Raw genomic sequence first — 20,769 nt, 5'->3', positions numbered from 1 at the left:
TCTGAGATAAACACCATTTTGGGGGCTTCCCTGGTAGTCCAGTGGATAAGATTCTGCCCTCCCAATGCAGGGGCATGGGTTCGATCCCTGGTTGGGGAACTAAAATCCCGCATGCCACAAAGCATGGCCAAAATAAATAAATAAACTCTGAGATTACCTCATTTCTTTCAAGAATGTGAAACCTCTCTAAAAGAAGAGGGCCTTATCACATGCCATCTTCTGCCAGGACAGTGTATGCTTCTCTGAGAATTTGACCACATGTGCAAAGGTATCATCTTATCCCTGACATAAAGGTTTGGGATTCCATGATCTCATCCCCTTGCTGGAAAATGGTTTGTCATTTCACCTGTTAGTGCAGCAACAGTATACACAGGGAGCTGAGATTATTTCTGGGAAAACACTTGTTAAATGGATATTCCTAAATGGCATTAATAATTACTTCATAGGTTTTTCAAGGAAAGTGGCAGAAATGGTTCTAGAGAAATTTATCTGTGACAGTGGAGAAAAAAAAGTTAAGAAATCAATGAAGTTTGAACAAGAGTCACTGAGTCTGAGAAGTCAGAGAATGAAGCTGAGACTTCAAGGCTAGCTGAAACCTTAGCCACACTCAGAGTCTGGTTCCAAAATGTGATTATTTTTAATACTTAAAAACATGATATATTAATAGCTTGGAGGGAGAGGTAAAGACATATTTAAAAAGAGTTGCCAGAGAGGTAAAAATGAATAAAGAAGTTGTGCTGTTGTGTATTTACTGATTTACAAATGTTCAATGAGCACCAACAAGGATTTAGGTCCTAGAGTAGGTGCATGGCACGCATCAGGAATACAACTGCCAGCTGTTCTGCATACAGAGCACCCGTCCTGTAACCTGTATTGACACTGTCAGAACACCCTAAATATCCGGTATTCAGCCTTTTACAATACATCACAAAAGGCAGCAGTTAGAGCTATTTTTCTCTCACTGCAATTGGCAGTTAAATCACTTAGTGGGAACGTTAGCTCATAAGTATATCCCCATAAATAACCATCTGGACAATGCCTTATGATCTCTCCTGAAGGTCTGGCTAAAGAAGAAAAGAGGAGGGGACTTCCCAGGTGGCAGAGTGGTTAAGAATCCGCCTGCCAATGCAAGGGACATGGGTTCAATTCCTGGTCCAGGAAGAACCCACATGCCGCAGAGCAACTAAGCCCATGTGCCACAATACTGAGCCTGTGCTCTAGAGCCCACGAACCACAACTACTGAGCCCATGCACCTAGAGCCCATGGTCCACAAGAGAAGCCACTGCACTGAGAAGCCCGTGCACCACAATAAGGAGTAGCCCCCACTCGCTGCAACTAAAGAAAGCCCACATGCAGCAAAGAAGACACAACACAGCCCATAAATAAATAAATAAATTATTTTTTTAAAAAGAACAAAAGAGAATTAAAGTGTTTATTTTTCAAAGCAGGAAGGCAAAGACTGTTCTTCAGCCCAATTCCAAAATCTTGAACAAGAAAACATGATTTATTAGAGATAACTTCAGATATGCTGTGAAAGCCAGCCAGTCAGCAACAGCCTCACCCCAGTAAACTCAAGCTTCTGAATATTAGCAAATAATTCATAGCCCAAACTTCTAGAACTTTCTGCCAATCAGTGTTCAGGCCCCAGTCCTGGAAGACAGCCAATCAGTGACAGGAGGCTTTTAGAGGGGAACAACAAAGAAGCTGGGGTTAATCATCATCTTGTGACATTTCTTAATCATAGTTTCAGGAATAAGGATGCCTATGGTTTATGAGTCTTTGGTCTGGTGGTCCACGACCTGGAAGTTCTGTTACATCATCTTGCCCTGGAGAAACACCCTGGTCTGTATATTAACAATGTTACCAACAACAGCACTTTTAGTCATCTGACTCTGGTTGATTAGTGTTCAGCTAACAGAGGACTGAGGTAGAAGGGGACAAGAATGGGAACAGAGTTTTGGATACAGAGGTTAATCATAAACTCAGCAGGGGAACTTCGTTTTAGGGAGACTCAGTTTCATCGTCTTTTCCCAATGGCTCTCTTAAAACCCAAATGCCAGTTACCTCTAAAGAGCCACCCCACCTATGAGTTTGGCATGCAGAAAGTTACAGAATTTAAACCTTGGACCTGAGCTAACTAAGAGGTATAATTAGGGACTTCCTTGGTGGTTCAGTGCATAAGACTCTGTGCTCCCAATGCATGGGGCTGGGTTCAATTCCTGGGTGGGGAACTAGATCCCACATGCATGCTGCAACTGAGAGTCTACATGTTGCAGCTAAGAAGTCCACATGCTGCAATTAAAGATCCTGAGTGCCACAACTAAGACCTGGTGCAGCCAAAATTAAAAAAAAAAAAAAAAAAGGTATAACTAAAGATTCTCTTCAACCCAAATAACACCACCAAGTAGTCATTAAAATTTTTAGAATTCTTTAGGGTACACCTGCCAAGGTCACCTAACTTATACAACTTATATATATGTTCGTTGGAACCTAAGATGCTAAATCAAAGGTAGCAAAAGCTGATTGGACTGACCAGGAAGGGACTGACAGGAGTTCTCTTTCCACAATAAACCTGAGGGTCATAGAAAGGTCAAGAAAGTAGGTCCAAGTCTCCTAAAAGCCATACCTGAAGTATTAACAGCAAAAATCGATTGTGTAGTAATTTAAGAACTAAAACAAAAATTTCTTTAAACTTTAGGAGATTTTCAGGACAGACTAGAAAAAATCCCTAATTTCAACAGTTGGGAGTCACAGAGGTGCTGATGTAAGAGCAGCTGTTTCAGGTCATTTTACCAGTGGTGTTAAACCTGAAATTATAGACCTAAATTACAAACAGAACTTAGAAAAATTACCCCTTTAGTTGAACTACAAAACCTGGCAGCTCATATTTACAAGACAGGATTCGAAGAAAACACGTGTTCCTCCAGATCAGCAGGGCTAAGGGGCCCACGTCCCAACCAACCACCTATTGACAAGGATGCTTGTAAATACTGTAAATAGGAGGGGAACTGGAAAAAAGATTCTCCCATCTTATGAAGAAAAACCAGTACAAAGAAAATCCCTCAAATCAGAGCAGGCAGGGTGCTCTGAGGAAGGAAAAGTGCCCAATAACCTGCTCTATTCTTTCAGCACTCAAGATGAATTAAGTATAGGTGCTCAACCTCATCAGTTCCTGGTAGATATGGGTGCTACTCTTTCTCCAAAACACCAAAGAGTATAGCTCAATGTCTTCCTAAGAGTGGAAGGTATTTCAAATAACCCACAGATTTTGCCTATTTCAAAAGTAACACTTGGGCCATTGATGGAAAAAGCAAAAGCATTCCTCCTGCTCTGCAATACCATCCCTGAAAATTTAATAGAAAGACACTTATTAAACTACACACTAGCAAATATCCTATGGGTAAAAGAAGAAATTACAGGGGAAATTTTAAAAACATAAATATTTTGAACTGGATGAAAATAAAAATGCTACATACACAAATTGATATGATACAACTAAAATGATTAGAGGGAAACGTATAGCTTTACACAGCTTATTACAAAAGAAGAATGAGGTCAATAATCTAACATTCCATATTAAGAAACCTGGAAAATAAGACCAAACTAATCCCAAAGCAAGGATAAGAAAGGAAACAATAAAGATTATAACAAAACACTGAAACAGAAAAAACATTTTTTAAAAATCAATGAAAGAGGGAATTCCCTGGCAGCACAGTGGTTAGGAATCACAGGTTCGAGCCCTGGTCTCGGAAGATCCCACATGCCTCGGAGCAACAAGCCCATGTACCACAACTGCTGAGCCTGTGCTCTAGAGCCTGCGAGCCACAACTTCTGAACCCATGTACAACTACTAGAGCCCATGCTCCACAAGAGAAACCACCACACTGAGAAACCCGCACATGGCAATGAAGAGTAGCGCCACCCCCCACCCCCACCCCAGCTGCAACTAGAGAACGCCCACACACAGCAACAAAGACCCAACACAGCCAAAAATAAAATTAATTAATAAAAAAAAAATTCAATGAAAGAAAAAAAGGTTCCTTCAAAAGATCAACAAAATTGACAAAACACTAGTTTGGCTGACAAAAAAAACAACAAATTAACAAAATCAGGAACAAAGACACCAATGACCCTACAGAAATTAAAAGTAACATAAGGGAATATTATAAACAAATCCTAATCCTCCCAAATCAGACAATTTAGTTAAAGTGGACAAATACCTAGAAAGACACCAACAATGATCAAATCTGACATAAGTAGACAATTTATACAGAAATCTACTAAGTAGTTTTACTGAAAATCTTCTCAAAAGAAAATTCCAGGCTCAGGTGCCTTCATTAAGGAATTCCTGCAAACATTTAAAAATGAAATATCACTGATCCTTCAAAAACTCTTCCAGAAAATAAAGGAGGAAATATTTCCCAACATATTATATGAGATCAGAATTACACTGATACAGACATATCACAAGAAAACAACGCTACAAACCCATGATCATTCATCTATATAGATGTAAAATACGTTAACCAAGTATCAGAAAACTGTCTTGGCAACATATACAAAGGATTATACAACATGACCCAGAGAGATCTATCCCAAGAAATGCAAGGTTGATTTAACATTTGAATATCAATTAATGGAACATGCCATGTAAAGAAAAAGATAACAAGAAACCCCATCCCCTAAAGCCACACCATGATTATTGCAATAAGTGGGAAAAACTTGAAGAGAGAGTCTAGAAATACAACCACACTAATGTAGTCAAGTGATCTTTGAAAAGGGAGCAAAGGCAAAGGAATGGAGAAAGGATAGTCTTCTTAAAAAATGAGGCTTTAAAAAAGTGATCCGGACACAGATCTTACACCTTTCACATATACTTTCACAAAATGGATAACAAACCTAAATACAAAACTATAGAACACCTAGAAGATAACACAAGAGACAATGTAGACCTTGCTCAGTTTTGGCAATGAGTTTTTAGATACAACACCGAAAACACAATCCATGAAAGAAAAACTGAGTATTTGGGACTTCACTAAAATTTAAAATTTCTTTTAAAATTTAAGAGACACAGTTAAAACAATATGAAAAGATATTCATCATGTCATTAGGGAATTTGCAAATTAAAGAAACAACAACATACTATTACAACACACCTAGCTGAATGGCAAAAATCAAATGCCGACGAGGACATGGAGCAACAGGAACCCTCACCTACTGCTGGTCAGAATGCAAAATGATACAGCCACTTTGGAAGACAGTTTCTTACAAAACTAAACATACTATATAACTCAACAAATCATGCTCCTTGGCTTGAACCCAAGCAAACTGAAAATTTATGTACACAAACTTATGTCCACCTACACAAAGGGCATAACGCAGGTTTATTCATAAGTGCCAAAACTTGGAAGCAATCAAGACATCCCTCAGTCAGTGAATGGATAAGCAAACTGTGTTACATCCATACAATGGAATGTTATTCAGTGATAACTTATACAGAAATCTTCACAGCAGCTTTATTTTTAACAGCCAAAAACTGGAAACAACACAAACATCCACTAACAGGCAAATGGATAAAAAAACAAATGTGGTATATCCATACAATGGAATAATACTCAACAATACAAATGAACAATTGATACATGTAACAATATGGCTTAATCTCGAAATAGTTATGGTTAGTGAAAAATGCCTGAGTCCCCATTCCCCAGAAAGTATATACCATAGGATTCTGTTTATATGAAATTCTACAAAATCCTTGAGATTACTTGTGAACTGTGGAAAAGGGGGTAGAAAGGACTGGGAGGAAAGGATTATAAGGGGACAGGAGGAATCTTCTGGTTGTGCTGATATCTCTCTCCATTATCTTGATTGTGTGGTCTCATCAGTATATACACAGGGTAAAATATAACACGTTTTATGCTTTACATACATGCAGTTTATTTTGTGTCACAATACCTTAATAAAGATGTTAAGAACTAAATGTTCCTCATAAAAATCCATATTTAGCATTCCTCTTGGGAAGTCACATCTGCCAACTGTTCTCGTTCTACCATATTCCTCTCTCCCCACAATTTAGAGGGATGAACCCTGCCTCAATATCAGCAAAAACTGGACAGCAATGGAATCCATGGCCACGTCAGTCACTAGCAATGTTGGCTGGGTCAGAGAAGCCTGATCCCTGGATCTCTCTTTTGTCAATGCTGGGGTTCCTGCCTGTGCAGTGATGGCCATGATGTTAACAGCCTAGGAGGTACAGGAATCCACAAACCTTTAGATTACTTACTGTGACAGTGCGTTGGCCACAGGAGACTCAGATGTCTGAAGATCCTGAGAATTTCTGTACACTTTCATGCCATACAGCCAAAATTGCACGGATATTTATAGATGCCTCCGTTAGAATAGATACACATCCTCTCACGAGCCAGAGTCATCCCCACTCCATGATCTCAGTGTTTCTGTACCAACTATGATTCCCACCTTGCCCGTTAGCCTTCCGATCAATGATACTTGCCCATGGGATTCTGGACATCAAGGACTGGCTCCTGTACAAGTTCAGGAGACAGAAATCCCTCAAAAGTGCTGGGGAATATGGGACATTCCCTAGGAACAAAGGACCCAACTCATGTAGCTTCTAGAAGCACTGGAGGCTTTCCACACAAACGATGTCCACCTCAGAATGAACTATGGGCCCACAGGAAATCCCGACTTCTAGGCCACAGGATTAGGTACACAAAGCTCTTAGTCTTTCCTAGTAAGCCTTGGGCAACCATGCAAACTAGGCCAAACTAGACTGAGAGCTGTTCTCTGCCACCCTGCTGTCCCCTCTGAGGCACTTAAAGCTGGTGCCAACAAAAGGTGTTCCTCCCTTCATGTTGGTAAAACCCAATTTTTTCTCAATCCACACAGTGAACTGACCTCCCAGAGTAAAGACTGCCATAGCAGGCCTTCATCACTGCATGAACCAGAGTAGCATGGGGCAGGGAGTTCCAAAGCTGGGTGACCTGGAAGTACGATAAATAAGTCACAGCTATCATGTTACAGTCAACATTGTCCAGGAAGAAGGGGAATCTTGTCCGGAAATCCCCAGCAGACTGCAGTTCAGATCCTTTCAGGCAGATCATGGTCACTCAGAACCCAGTCATGGGGAGGAAACAAGGACCCTCAATGCGCTCAGAACATTTACGTTTCCCTTGAGAGAACAGGAGAGACGGCACAGGGGTCCACTTCCTGAGCATACTGGAGTAACTGACAGACACTGTGGGAACTTAATAGCAATGAGATGGCTTCTGCCACAGGCACCAGCAGTGACAAAACTCCGTCAAGAGCCCTGGACAGCTGAGGAAGTGCAATGCACCTCATGAGAGACTCTCATCTGCGTGTTACTTATCCAGACTCTCCACGGGATGGATGTACAACTGTACAGAGTTGACCTCTGGCTCCCTCACAAAGGGCACTCACAGAGCTTTTCTCTGCTGTGAGTCCCATCATCCTGAACACAGCACATTTTCTGCATCTGTAAGGCCTTTCTATAGTGTGAACTTTCCGGGTGCTAAACAAGTTCAATAGATGCAGCTAAAGGACCACCAAAGCTATTGCATTCATGAGGCCCTTCTCCAGTGTGAACTTTCTGGTGCCGAACAAGATGGGAGCTTCTGCTGTAGGCTTTCCCACATGCACTGCACACGTAAGGCTTTTCTCCAGTGTGAACCCTCTGGTGTAGAATGAGGCTGGAGTTGCGGCTAAAGAACTTCCCACATTCACTGCACTCATAAGGTCTTGCTCCAGTGTGAACTTTCTTGTGTTGAACAAGGTGGGAGCTACTAATGTAGGCTTTCCCACATTCACCGCACACATAAGGCCTTGCTCCACTGTGAACTCTCTGGTGTAGAATAAGGCTAGAGTTGTGGCTAAAGCATTTCCCACATTCACTGCACTCATAAGGCTTCACTCCAGAGTGAATTCTCTGGTGCACAATGAGGTTGGAGCTATGGCTAAAGAATTTTCCACATTCACCGCATTCATAAGGCCTTTCGCCAGTGTGGATTTTCCGGTGCTGCACAAGCGTGTCTTTACGGCTGAAAGCCTTTCCACACTCACTGCACTCATATGGCCTTGCTCCAGTGTGAATTATCTGGTGCTGAACAAGTGTGTCTTTGCAGCCAAAAGCCTTCCCACATTTGCCGCATACATACGACCTTGCTCCTGTGTGAACTCTCCTATGCTTAATGAGGCTGGAGTTATGGCTAAAGAATTTTCCACATTCAATGCACTCATAAGGCCTTGCCCCAGTGTGAATTCTCCAGTGCTCAATAAGGTGAGAGCTTTGGCTAAAGAATTTTCCACATTCACTGCACTCATAAGGCCTTTCTCCAGTATGAAATCTCTGGTGCTGAACAAGTGTGTCTTTACGGCTAAAGGCTTTCCCACATTCACTGCACTTATAAGGCCTTTCTCCAGTGTGAATTCTCTGGTGCTGCACAAGGTGGGAACTTCTGCTGTAGGCTTTTCCACACTCATTGCAGTCATAAGACCTTTCTCCAGTGTGAACCCTCTGGTGCTGAACAAGTGTGTCTTTGCGGCTGAAGGCCTTCCCACATTCACTGCATGTATATTGCCTTTTTCCAGTGTGAAATTTCTGATGGGTTTTTAAGTGAGACACGTGAATGAAGGCCTTTCCACACACCTTACACACATGTGACGTTTCTCCACTAGGAATTTTTCTGTGATGAATAAGAGCTGACTTCTCCTTCGACAGATTTCCACATGGCAGGCACCTAAAAGCTCCCATTTCAGCCTGAGTTATCTGGTTGTCGAGGAGAGCGAAGGTGTTTAGGAAGGCTTTCCCATCATCACCACAATTGAGAAGCATCAGTTCATCATGGTCTCCCTGGTGTAGCCCAAGACTGGAGCTGTGTGGAAAACACTGCACGGACTTAACCCTTCTGCAGGGACTCATTCCACTGTGAGTGCTTTGGTGCTGGAAGAGGCCAGAGCTATCCAGCAAGTCCATCCCTTCCTCCCTGCAAGTGAAAGGTCTCCCTAACATGTGGACTGCACAGCTCTTCACAAGTGAGACCCCATCATCATCCCCTCTGATGGGATTCTTCACGCTATATTGCTTCTGGTGCTGATAAAAGTTCTCACTGAGCAGGAATCCTCGCCCACAGGGGTCACCTGTGTACAGTTTCTGTGCAGGGCATGATCCCTGGTGTTCACCCAGGTGCAAAATATCTTTCAAGAGTGGGTCACATATCTCACAAGGGTGGGCTTTCTGGATAAATGGACATGACTCAGGAGTCCTGACCTCTGATACTCCTTCTACAAAAATGCTCTGCTCAGAAGGGTCCTCCTCACTGTCTGCTTCACACCAACAACCTGAAAGCAAAGAAATGCTAGTGAAGGACATGTTGACTTTGGTGGGAAGCAGCAACTCCATCACATATGTACATGTGACACAGCAATGAATGAGTCTACTGGCTTTTGGCAGGATGAGGGAGCCAGGACCAGGGTGAGGAAGGGCCCACTGTCAGTGCCGGGCTTCTAAAGGTCACAGTACGGAGGAACTCGTACGGTGGGTACAAACACAATGATGGTGGACGGTACCAGAAGCAGAGGCGAGGTCTCCAACTCACTCCTCTACGAACGGGTTTCAGCAGGGCCTCGGCTGCTGGTGTTGGGTGAGCTCTGTGCAGATGGCTGTGTCCAGGCTCAGGAAATTCTGAATGCAAGTAAGTAGCTGGTTCTTAAGGACTACATACGGATATATGCACAGCTCATGACACATTAAAGTAGCCAATGCTGCAGAGTATTGCAGACAGAGCAGAGGAGGATGAGTGAGAGACATGGAGGCCAGGGGTGGGGAAGCAGCCAGGGGATGGAAGACAGAAGAGAGATGTCAATTGCCAAGAATGGGGAAGGAAGGGGAAAAGTGAGGTATTGCTATGGGCCCTGGCAAAAAAGCACTGGTGAACACAAAGCAGGTGGATGGCTCTCTCTCAGCTCCCACGCCGCAGGGCCAGTCCCTGTTTGGCCTCTCTCACTGTGGATGGAGCTAGGGCTCCCTATCAGTTACCTGGGGCTTTCTGCCCTTCTCCAACTGGGCAACTACATGGGATCAGGAAGATGGAACTTTAAAAAAAAAAAAATACATAGGATAAACTAACACAACATTCTGGATCAATTATATTCCAATAAAAAAAAAAGAACAAAACAAAACATAGGGCAGATGAGTGGCCAAGATAGACCCAACCCATAGAGAACAGAAGATGTGAAAAAAAAGGACAACCCCTGCCTGCAAAAAAAAAACCCAAAAGGAGGATTTGGCAAAACATCCCTGTGGCCTCCACAAGCAGTGACCATGTTAGTACCTAGAATTCCTGGCATTGTCAGGCCCCAAGAAATGTCAGCCAGAGGAAGGGGGCTGAACATGGACCCAGAGGCATCACCAACCTGGAAGTGCCTAAGCCAGGCAGAATCTGTGAAGCTGACTCAAAGGGCCCTGAACTCCTAATCCGATCTTGAAAGGCTTTGGGAGCAGGTGTCAGGACTGCTTAGCGAGGGAGGGGACATCGCACATGGCCCAGCGACGGCACCCACAGCACCTACTCTGGGAACCCAAGAAGAGAGGAAGGAGAGTTGCTGATCTGGCTGCACAGTAAAAGCAAACCCCAAAGACAATGGAGCAGGCATGAGGGCCTGTGGAAGACAGCCTCTCTATAGGCCCCAGGGAATGCCTACCTGCCAGTACTATGCTTCTGTAAACTGCTTCCCATAATCATAGACTGGACTAACTAACCCATTTCTTGAGAACAGAACAGGGCAAAAATGATGGGACCATTTCCTCCAGGTCAGGTTAGAAAAACACCAGCTATCATCCTGGACATTCTCTCTTCTCACTTGCTCAGAGAGAAGGCACCTTCCACATTATGAGGGGCACTACCGTAAGGCCACCGTGACAAGGAACCGAGGGCGGGGCCTCTGACCAACAGTCAGAGAGGAACTAATGCTCACAGTTCAACAAGCCGTAAGAAACTACATCTTGCAAACACAAAACACGAGTGAGTTTGTAAATGGATTCTTCCTGAGAATGGCCTTCAGATGAGAACATCGCTTTGGCTGACAGCTTGACTGAAAGCTCATGAAAGACGCTGAGCCAAAAGCACCCAGGTAAGCTGTAACGAGGTTCCTGACGCACTGAAACTTAGGTAACGCATTTTTACTATTTTAAGTCACTAACTTTTGGAGTAATTTGCCAGGAACCAATAGATAACTGAAACAGGGACTTACCCAGGGAGGCCACATGTGCAAAGTTCTCCAGCATCACATCGCGGTACAGATGTCTCTGAGCTTCCTCAAGGAGCTCCCACTCCTCCCGGGAGAAGTACACGAACACATCCTCGAAGGTCACACAGCCCTGCCACGATGGGGACAGCTGAGCCCACAGACAACAGGACTCCCCAGTCTACCCACTCACCTACCCACCCCCTGGTCCCTCTCCTCCCCAGCCTCCCAACTCAGAGGCAATACTAGGCCTTGACACCACTATTGCCTGCTCTCCCCCATCCCTCTGACTACTGTGTGCAGCCCAGAGCAGAACCAGGCAGGTGGGCAGATACACATCATGTAAGCTATGGGTCTTGCATGAAGGACACCAAACACTCTCCTGCTGGCATCCTCAACACCATGTCTCCCAGACACAACTTTAACGCCATCAGTCCACACTCCTCCCAATATGTACATCACTTTGAACCACACCTTCCTCATATCTGGGAACACACCCTCATTAATGTTGATAACCTCTTGATCCACACCATATGCACCTGCAAGGCGGTCCCCACTCCTGAAGCCACTTTGCATACAGTATCCAGGAAGTACTCATATGTCGTTATGACAGGCACCACTGCCACTCAGGTACCTAAGCAAGACACTGAGTCCTCCGTGCCCAGTTTCCACTCTCTGTGCCACCATCAACATGTATGTGGACTACTGCAGTAGGCTCCTCCCTCATGCCCACACTCCACTCTCAGCCAGACAGCAGCCAGATGGAGCCTGTTAAGATCTGATTCAGAGCATCTCTCTTCTGCTCCAAATCTTCAATGTCTTCCGCCACCCTTAGAATAGAAGCCCAGCTCCTCAGCCTGACACTCTTTTTCTTTTTTTAAAATATGTATTGGTTTATTTTATTTAGGGTGTGCCGGGTCTCCGTTGTGACTTGCCAACTCAGTTGAAGCATGCATGCAGGATCTAGCTCTCCAACCAGGAATCAAACCCGGGCCCCCTGCTTAGGGAGCACAGAGTCCTAACCACTGGACCACCAGGGAAGTCCCTCAGCCAGCCATTCTTGCCTGACTCCTGGCCCTTCACCCAACAGACATAATTAAGACCTGCGGTTCCTTGAGGACTCCCAACTCAGTCTTAGCTGCAAGCATTTGCACAAGCTGTTCCTGGGTCTAATACACCCTTCCAGTCCTCATCCTATTGGCTGCCAGAGCAGGAACCTCTTCATATAACTCTTGGCTTAGATTCAGGATTCTGGGCTAGAAAGCAGCCCTCCTTTAAGGCCCTCAGACTCCAGTTCAGACGTTGGGGATGGGGTGGGGAGGACAGGTGATGAATCCCAGAAGCTTACTATGTCTCATCAGAAAATCTCCATCGATCCTACTTTACAAACATATACAAAATCCACACACCTCTCTAACCTCCACTGCCACCACGCTGGTCCACCCAGCATCAACACTCACCTGGACGACTGCGGTAGACTCCATCCTGGTCTCCCTGCCCACCCTCAGGCTTCCCCAATCTTTCCACTCTGCTACCAGAGGAAGCCTGTTAACACCTGTGTCAGATCACCTCCCTTCTCTGTTACAAACCTTCCACGGCTCCCGCCGCCATCACAACAGAGGCCCAGCTCCTCAGGCTGCCACTCCAGGCCGGACCCCTGACCGCCCGCTCTCCGCTCTCCCCAAACATAACAGAGACCTGCGGTTTCCAGAACACTCCTAATCCAGTCTCACCTGCACCTGTTTGTACCAGCTGGCTCCTGTGCCTTGGAAACCATTTCCCGCCTCATCCCCATCCTCGCCACACATCCTCCGTCAAGGACCGCCCTTCAGCGCCTCCATGCTCAAGACGGGGGAGCGATGAAGGCCACGTGCGGAAAGCCTACAGCACACCATCCCCTACACCGGAGGCGGTGAGGCCTCAGGGACCCTCCACTCACCTGAGCCCGGTCCATAGGCGCCGCGGCCGCCATGGAATCCTGTGAGCTTCCAGAACCGGGTCGAGAAGCTGGCGACTGGAGCGGGCTCGCGGAAGCAGCCGAACCCCCACACCCCCACTGGGCGCGGTGGCCTCGGGACGACTGTCGCTCCCCGAGCCAGTCTCCCCCCCCCCCCCCCCGCAAAAAGGCGCACAGGCTCAGGGTGCCGCCTCCGGAAGCGGACGAAGACGGAGGGCGGGTGCCAAGGCCTCGGAAGGATCGCAGCCCCGGCCGACACCTCCGCGCAAGGCGGCCCGTCCCACGGCGAGGACCATGGGTCGTGTAAACGACGCGGCGAGAGGTCCTAGCCTTTTGATCGTCCTTCCCTGTTCGGTTCCGAAGAGCCGCACGGAGAGCGCAGCCCAGCCAGGACGCCCGGCCTCCACAGCCACTCCAGACAGTCGCGGCGCCAGCGTAACACGTCACGACCGCGACACCGGAAGTCCCGCCTGCGCCGGCAGCGGCGACAGGAATCGCGCATCTTCCGGGTTGTCATTGGCGCAGCGCAGATGCGTCGGGCACAGACTTCTGGGTAAAGGAGTTCGTGCCCTCCATCCAACCAGGGAAGGGACCCCTTTCAGGTTCTCCCAGAGAGCCACGCTGAGGCAGGCGGAGGGAGAAAGGTCGGGGAGAAACTGCGTCGCCGAGTGGCCAGTGCCCTCTTAAAGGCGACGCGCCCGGATTTCGGTGGTCACCTGGACAAGGCCGCGTCCTCCGCGGTCTCCAGCAGGTGGAGCATTGTTTCACCCTGGGCGAGCCGCTTCACCTCTCAGAGTTTTGAGTACTGAGATTTAAATTAAACGATGAAGGGAATACCCTGGCGGTCCAGTGGTTCGGACTCCACGCTTCCAGTTCAGGGGCGGGGGTTCCACCCCTGGTCGGGGAAACTAGGATACCGCAATCCGCGCGGGCCGGCCAAGAAAAATTGGACAATGAACATCCCTGTTTCCTGGGGTCTTCGGGTAGTAACATGAAATGTTCCTCCTATTCGTTGATACCCAAAATTGGGTCAGCATCACTTGTGAACCTACTGAAAATGCAAGTTCTCGGTTCCAAACTACATCTTCTTACACAGAAACCCTCGGGGTGGGAGCTCTCATTTAAGTCATGACCACCTCCCTCCCTCCAAGTACAAGTAAAATGGGAAAATACTACAACCTATCTCATGGGAAGTGAGATGAAGGCCTGGTGCTAAATACACACAAACTATTATTGTTAGTATTCATCATCTCCACAAGGTTCTCACGTATACAGCTATAGGAGGACATCTCTGCAGTCACGTATACAGCTATAGGAGGACATCTCTGCAGAATCACTGATCATGTTTTTTAAAATATAAAATACAATCACTCTGTGACTCAGCAAGCAGAGTTATAGGTAATGGCAATAATTGTGCATAGAGCACACGTATACATTTAGGTTCATTCTTTTTTTTAAATATTAGATGAAGGAAATTTTCAAAAACTACAGGTAGGTCTGTTATCAAAGGGACGCATTTTTACAGACCATATGATTCAAAACGTAGAATTATGAAGACTAATTGCTCTTAGGTTTAAATGGGCGGTGGAGTTAACACAGTTTTCTGTCATGGTTTACTTTATGACATCATAGTTCATGTCTAATTCACAAGAACAGAGACTCAAACTCCTCCTGCCTTCCCCTCTCTCAGGCAGGCAGATCCAGGTACAAATGTATGATCAGGACATGGTCCAGCCTGATATCTAGTGGCTCAAGGTCACTAGGTCTTGTCCTCTTCCTCCTCATGAAGACATCATCTTCCAATCACCTGGACCTGCAGCTCCCAAAGGAGCAATAATTCTTGGGGAGGTGTGAAAACTGGAACCAGTGAAGCCCAAAGAGGCAACCCCAGGAAGGAGCATATATGAGAAGGTAAATTGAAGAAACATTATTCACAATCACTCCTACCCATTTCCATTGGCCAAAATTCATTCACATGGTCCCAAATTAAGCAAGGGAAGCTGGGACATGCCTGTCCTCTTGGGTGTGCAGAATGAGAAAACAGTATTGGTGAACAACTAGCCAGGTTCTAGCACAATCCATTGCTTTGATCACCAGATGCCCATTTTATTATTTATCCTGTACTCTTACTCATTCATGTGACCACATCACAATTTATTTAAGCATGTTCCCATTTATAGTCAAGTGAGTTGTTTCAAGCTCTTGGCTGTTATCAATAAAGTTGTTATAAACCCTCATGTATATATATTTTGGAGAAAAAAAGTGCCCTCATTTCTAATGGGTATATGCTTGTAATTGGATTTGCTTGGTTATAATATATACGTGTTGAAATTTAATGATAATCTTGATAAATAAGAATTAAAACTGAAATTAATGAAAGCACTGTGAGAATTAACTGGTATGTGGAATTTATAGTAGAGACCATTAGATATATTATCATCACTTGTAAACTGTGTGCTACGCTTCCTTTATATCAGTAGAGTTTGTAATGAACTTAGCTAATCTGTATGCACTTTTTTTCTCAAGAGCAGATGTTAAACATTTATTATCACATTCCTATGTGTACAGATCTGATTATCTGCACTTGGGAATGCCCATGTGAATGTGTGTGTATGTGAGGAGTGAGTCCTTGTGTGTCTCTCTCAAGATGGCTATACCTATACATGTATGGTCATCTGCACATCTGCATCTGTCAACGTGGCTGTACAAAGGTGTGTACCTTTGAATCTCTACGTGTGCCCCTCTCTCCATGTACCTGTCTGTACTGTCCCTGTGTTCTCCTGTATAGTCTTTCTGTGTGTTCAGGAGTTTCTTTCTCTGGATGTCTCCATACTCTTTCTGCATGCTTGTGCCCCTGTGTCTGCATGTACATGTTTGTGCCAGTGGGTGCATCTGCCTATTGCCCACGCATGGCCCTATGAGCACTGTTCTTGGTATGTGTGGGACTTGTGTGCACACGTGTCTGTGTGTCTTTCTGTGTCTGTATCTATCCGTTTTCCTGGGTGTAAGTGTGTGTCTTTAGTTAATATAAATACATCCTCTCTATTCTGTCTGTGTCCTGGTGGGTATCTGTGTGTGTATCTGCATAGGATTTTGTGTCCCACGTATGTATCTGAGTGTGCACATCTGCTGATTCATTTTTGTGGAGCCCTATGTGTGACAGTGCTGTGGAGTCCACTCCTGGCCTACTTATGTCCCCACGGCGTGTCTGGGTGTGCCCTGCATGTGCCTCCCTCTGGGTGCCTATGCTGCACCCATGTCCCTTGCTCTGCATTAGCCCAGTCACCCTAAGGGAATCTCTGAGTGCCACTCAGGCTCTGCAAGCAGCTGGGTACTCCTGGACCAGGGTCCCAGCTGGTATATCTGGGCCCTCAGCTTGTCCCAAGTGAGGATTCACCTCCTCTGGGAGGCCTCTCTGACCAGCCCCTCATGTGGGCCTCCACCGTCCCCAGGCCCTGGCCTCAGAGCTCCCTACACTGAATTTTCAATTTCTCAAGTGCCCCGAGATCACTCCCACACTCCCTCCATCATGGCACAGGAGGTTCCCTCTGCCTAGAGGGAGCTACCTGTATTATAGGTTTAAATTGTATACAGGTTTAAATAATGTGGGAGGGGTTGTGATTGGAAGGGGGAAAGCAGAGCTCTGAGGGATCCTGGAGGCCAGGAAGCTGGTGTGGCACTCACCTCTGAACTCTGGGTTTCTCCTGTTGAATACTGTTCACCTAAAAGAAAGACTGCCAGTTATTTCTCTAGCAAAGATGGGCTTACTCAGGGTCAGCTGAGAATTGTAATTTGGAGTTTGCAACCATGGTGAGCCATCAGGCAAGGACCTGCACAGCAAAAGAAGGAAAACACTTTCATAGAGGCAAAAAGTAAAACAGGAGGGCAGTAGTAAACAAGGAGTCACTGGCTGAGTCCTTGCCAGGAAAGAGGAGTCGTCTTTCTTCTTGTTCAGCTCTGCTGTCAGTCGCAGGGTGTGAGAATTTCCCCTCCTGGTCTCCCAACTCTGTTTTTTTTGGTTGTTGTTGTTTTAATGTTTTATTTTATTATTACTTTTTTTTGGCTGCACTGCATGGCTTGTGGGATCTTAGTTCCAACTGGCCCTGCAGTGAAAGTGCCGAGCCCTAACCACTGGACAACCAGGAAATTCCCTCCTGACTCTATTTAACTTAGGTTTCTGTTTACCTCTCCTTTTTTTTTTTAAGAATATAAACAAGTTCACAAAACTCCAACCTCAGTCAGGGCCACTCAGTGACTATGATGAAATGAGACAAAGACAAAACCACCCTATCATCATATCTGAGCACAGACAGAGTCTTGTGCAAACAACCAGACAGCCCCCTCTCCTAGGTAATGTGAGTGACAGTTTCATCTTCTACTAGGTGCTGCTTCAGTGCTGCTTCCTTCCTCTGCCTTGTAAATAACAAATTTCAGGATATCTGATCATAAAACCCTGCTTCCTGACAGCATCCAGTTCAGACCAAAGCTTCATTTCCTTAAACACTTCTCCAAATCACTGAACACGAGCCCAGAGCCTAGAAAAGGTCCTGATGTCTTTGTACTGAGGGTCCCACATTTCCCACAGTGTGGTACCCCACACTGCAGCACACCAATAACCCTCATTTTCCACCACAGGTGTCACACATGTTTCTGGCACTGGACGCACTAGAACCACATATCTGCAGACCCAAATGACCCCCGAACTCCAGACTGCACATCCAACTAGGTCAACCTTTCCTCTTAGATGTCTGATACACACCTCAGAAACCCAACTCCTCATCTTGCCCTGCCCTGCTCTCACTGCCCACCTCCTCCTCTCTACAGTCACAGTGACCATTGTCAACTGGTTCCTGTACCAGACAATGCTCTCATCCGTCTGCCTTGACACCTGCTGTTATCTTTGCTGGAGATGTTCTTCTCTAACTCCAACCCTGCCTGGGGATCCTGCATCCTTCAGAGGTCTCTACATCAACCTCTTGCTCCTTTGTACTTTGCTTCCTAACCTTTAGTTCAATGTCCATCTCCCCATTTTACACACAAGACCAATGAAACCCAAGGATAAGTGACATGCCCAAGGCCACATGGCTGGGAATGGGCACGGTGCAGACCGGCTGCAACCTCAATCAATCTCAACTCCAAGCTCACAGGAAATAAAAACAGGTTATTAAAGAGATATATGCACTTCCATGTTTATTGTAGTTCACAATAGCCAAGACATGGAAACAACCTAAGTGGATGAGTGGATAAAAATGTATGTATACATACCATGGAATACTACTCAGCCTTGAGAAAAAAGGAAATTCTGCCATCTCCAGCAACACTGATGGACATTGAGGACGTTATGCTAAGTGAGATACATCAGACAGAGAAAGACAAATATTGCACAATATCCCTTATATGTGGAATCTTAAAAAAAAAAACAAACAAACCAAAAACTGAACTGGAAAAGAGTAGAATGATGGGTGGGGGTGAGGCAAGGGAATGGGGGAGATGACGTTTAAGGGTACATACTTACAAGTAGTAGATAAATAATTCCTGGAGATGTAATATAAAGCACAGGCATTACAGACAACAAAACTACATTATAAACACTGAACTTGCCAAAAGACAAAATGTCATTTGTTCCCACCACTAGAAGAAATGATGATTTTGTGGCACAACAGAGTCTAAGGCTATAATGGCAATCATACTGCAATATAAGTGCATCAAATAAATACATTGTACATCTAAAACTTACACGTTATATGTCAATTACAATTCAATAATTAATCAGTGAATAAATAAAAAAGTACAAATAAAAATGCAGCCTTAAATGGTTTTAAGCAGTACAGTATAGTGCACCCATTCATAATTGTGTCCTTATCTCCCTAGATATAATTTAGACAACTCTCAGTATCCCAACTGCTTTTAAGTTCTAAATGCTTCATAAGTCGAGGCTTCACGTAAGACAATGTTCTGTAACAAATAAGTATTTGCAGAGCTGTTCTCAAGCGTCTGGCTTTCCCGGCGCAGCATGGCAGAGCCTGCATTCGTATTAATTCAGGTGTTTACCTCTCAAACACTGCTCCTCCCTGCCACCCAACAAGAAACAACCAGCAAATTGTCACAAGTTTGTCAGGAAAACCGGAAAGAAGTCATAAATACATTTCTTTTCCTGTTACATCTACTTCTTTTCTTCCTCCTCTCGTTTTTGTTTTTTAAATATTCCTGTGGTTGCTTTTTCAGTATATACTAAGGGTAGAGCTATAGCTGAAGATTTTTGAAATTGTACAAAAGTCACTGGTTCTCTCTCCTTTATAAATTCTCAGATGCAATGTCCTAGGATTGGTCCATTTCCAATGACTCTTTAGATGACAATGATGATGTCTGGCCTCCATAGCTTTTCTCACAGCAATGACACTTACATGGTTTCTCTTTGGTATAATTTCTCAAAGTAAGACATTTCCTCTGGTCAGAAGATTTTCCTTAGGAGTTACATTCAAAAGGTCTTTCCCCAGTATGAGTTCTCTGATGTTGCAATAAGTTCACTTGCGAAAGGCTTTCCCCCATCTCTTACACTACTCATAGGGTTTCTCCCCAGTATGAATACTCCAAGTCTTGGTGAGGGATGAACGGAGGTTGAAGGACTGTCCACATTCCCTATATTCACGGGGTTTCTCCTCAGTGTGATGCTTCCTGTGTCGAGTCAGGGAAGAGTTATCACAAAAGCCTCTCTTATATTACACTCAAAGGGCTTTTCTCCAGTGTGGATCCTATTAGGCTAGACAAGAAAGGGTGAACAAAGGCCTTTCCACACTCACTGCACTCAGGGATCCTATCCTGTGAGAACCCTCATGTGACGGGTGAAAAACTGCTGTCAAAAAGATTTACCTATGTACTTTGCACTTGGAGTGACTTTGGAGTGGGAAATATTATTTGGGACAAAAGCAGACCAGACACAAGAGACTTTCCCACATTTTTTGCATTCACGAGGCTTCTCTTCAGTGTGAATCTGCTGTTGCTGCATGAGGTCTGACCTGCGGTTGAAGGCCTTCCCGGAGTGGAAGCACTCACATAGTTCTGCTGAGCACAGATCCTCACGCATTGACTGAGGACTGCCCTCTTAAGGAAGGCATGTCAACATTTGTTAAACCCTTTCCCACAGTTCTTGCAGTTGCAGAGACTCTTCCCTGCACAGATCACGGAAGCTTCACCTGGTCCACGTGAGTTCTGTTCATGAAACACACCTCCTGGAGGATTGCGTGAGTAAAACTCCTGAGTGCAGATTACCATCTCTCCTCACACCACTGTGTTCAGAGCTCACCCTCCTGAGGAGACTCTTCCTTAGTGGAAATTGTCCCTGGGTTTGAAGGCTCTTCCTGCATTCTCAATGGCCCTCATTGCTTCCTCGTTTGCCCCAACGGAGAGTCCACAAGGACAAGGGCAGCTGAGAAGTAGAAGGCTTTATGGCCTCAGGTTGTGCTTTCTGGCCTAATGGGAACCCAATATCCCAAAGGGCCTATTAGTGATGACAGCAGAGAAGAACCAC

The 20,769-nt window shown here is 45.3% G+C and overlaps 1 protein-coding gene across 4 annotated transcripts in view; it reads right to left on the bottom strand.

Moving 5' to 3' along the window:
- Nucleotides 1–13,670, bottom strand: part of ZNF304 (zinc finger protein 304) — a 46,575-nt gene extending 32,905 nt beyond the window's left edge. For 2 of the 4 annotated variants that reach the window (XM_057719670.1, XM_057719669.1), the window contains exons 1-2: nucleotides 13,224–13,670; nucleotides 11,291–11,417 (exon numbers count right to left, since the gene is read on the bottom strand). In XM_057719670.1, coding sequence (XP_057575653.1) covers nucleotides 11,291–11,417; nucleotides 13,224–13,256 — 160 coding nt within the window. In that variant the 5' untranslated portion in view covers nucleotides 13,257–13,670. Of the gene's footprint in view, nucleotides 1–1,479; nucleotides 9,380–9,607; nucleotides 9,723–11,290; nucleotides 11,418–13,223 lie in introns of those variants that run through there. The other 2 variants (XM_057719671.1, XM_057719668.1) reach the window with 2 other exon arrangements.
- Nucleotides 13,671–20,769: the final 7,099 nt, after the last annotated feature.

Source organism: Hippopotamus amphibius, unplaced genomic scaffold (assembly GCF_030028045.1).
Source record: "Hippopotamus amphibius kiboko isolate mHipAmp2 unplaced genomic scaffold, mHipAmp2.hap2 H_1, whole genome shotgun sequence".
Taxonomy (NCBI): Eukaryota; Metazoa; Chordata; class Mammalia; order Artiodactyla; family Hippopotamidae; genus Hippopotamus; species Hippopotamus amphibius.
Note: the sequence above shows the minus strand (reverse complement) of the source record. Positions and strands in the feature narration are given on the sequence as shown.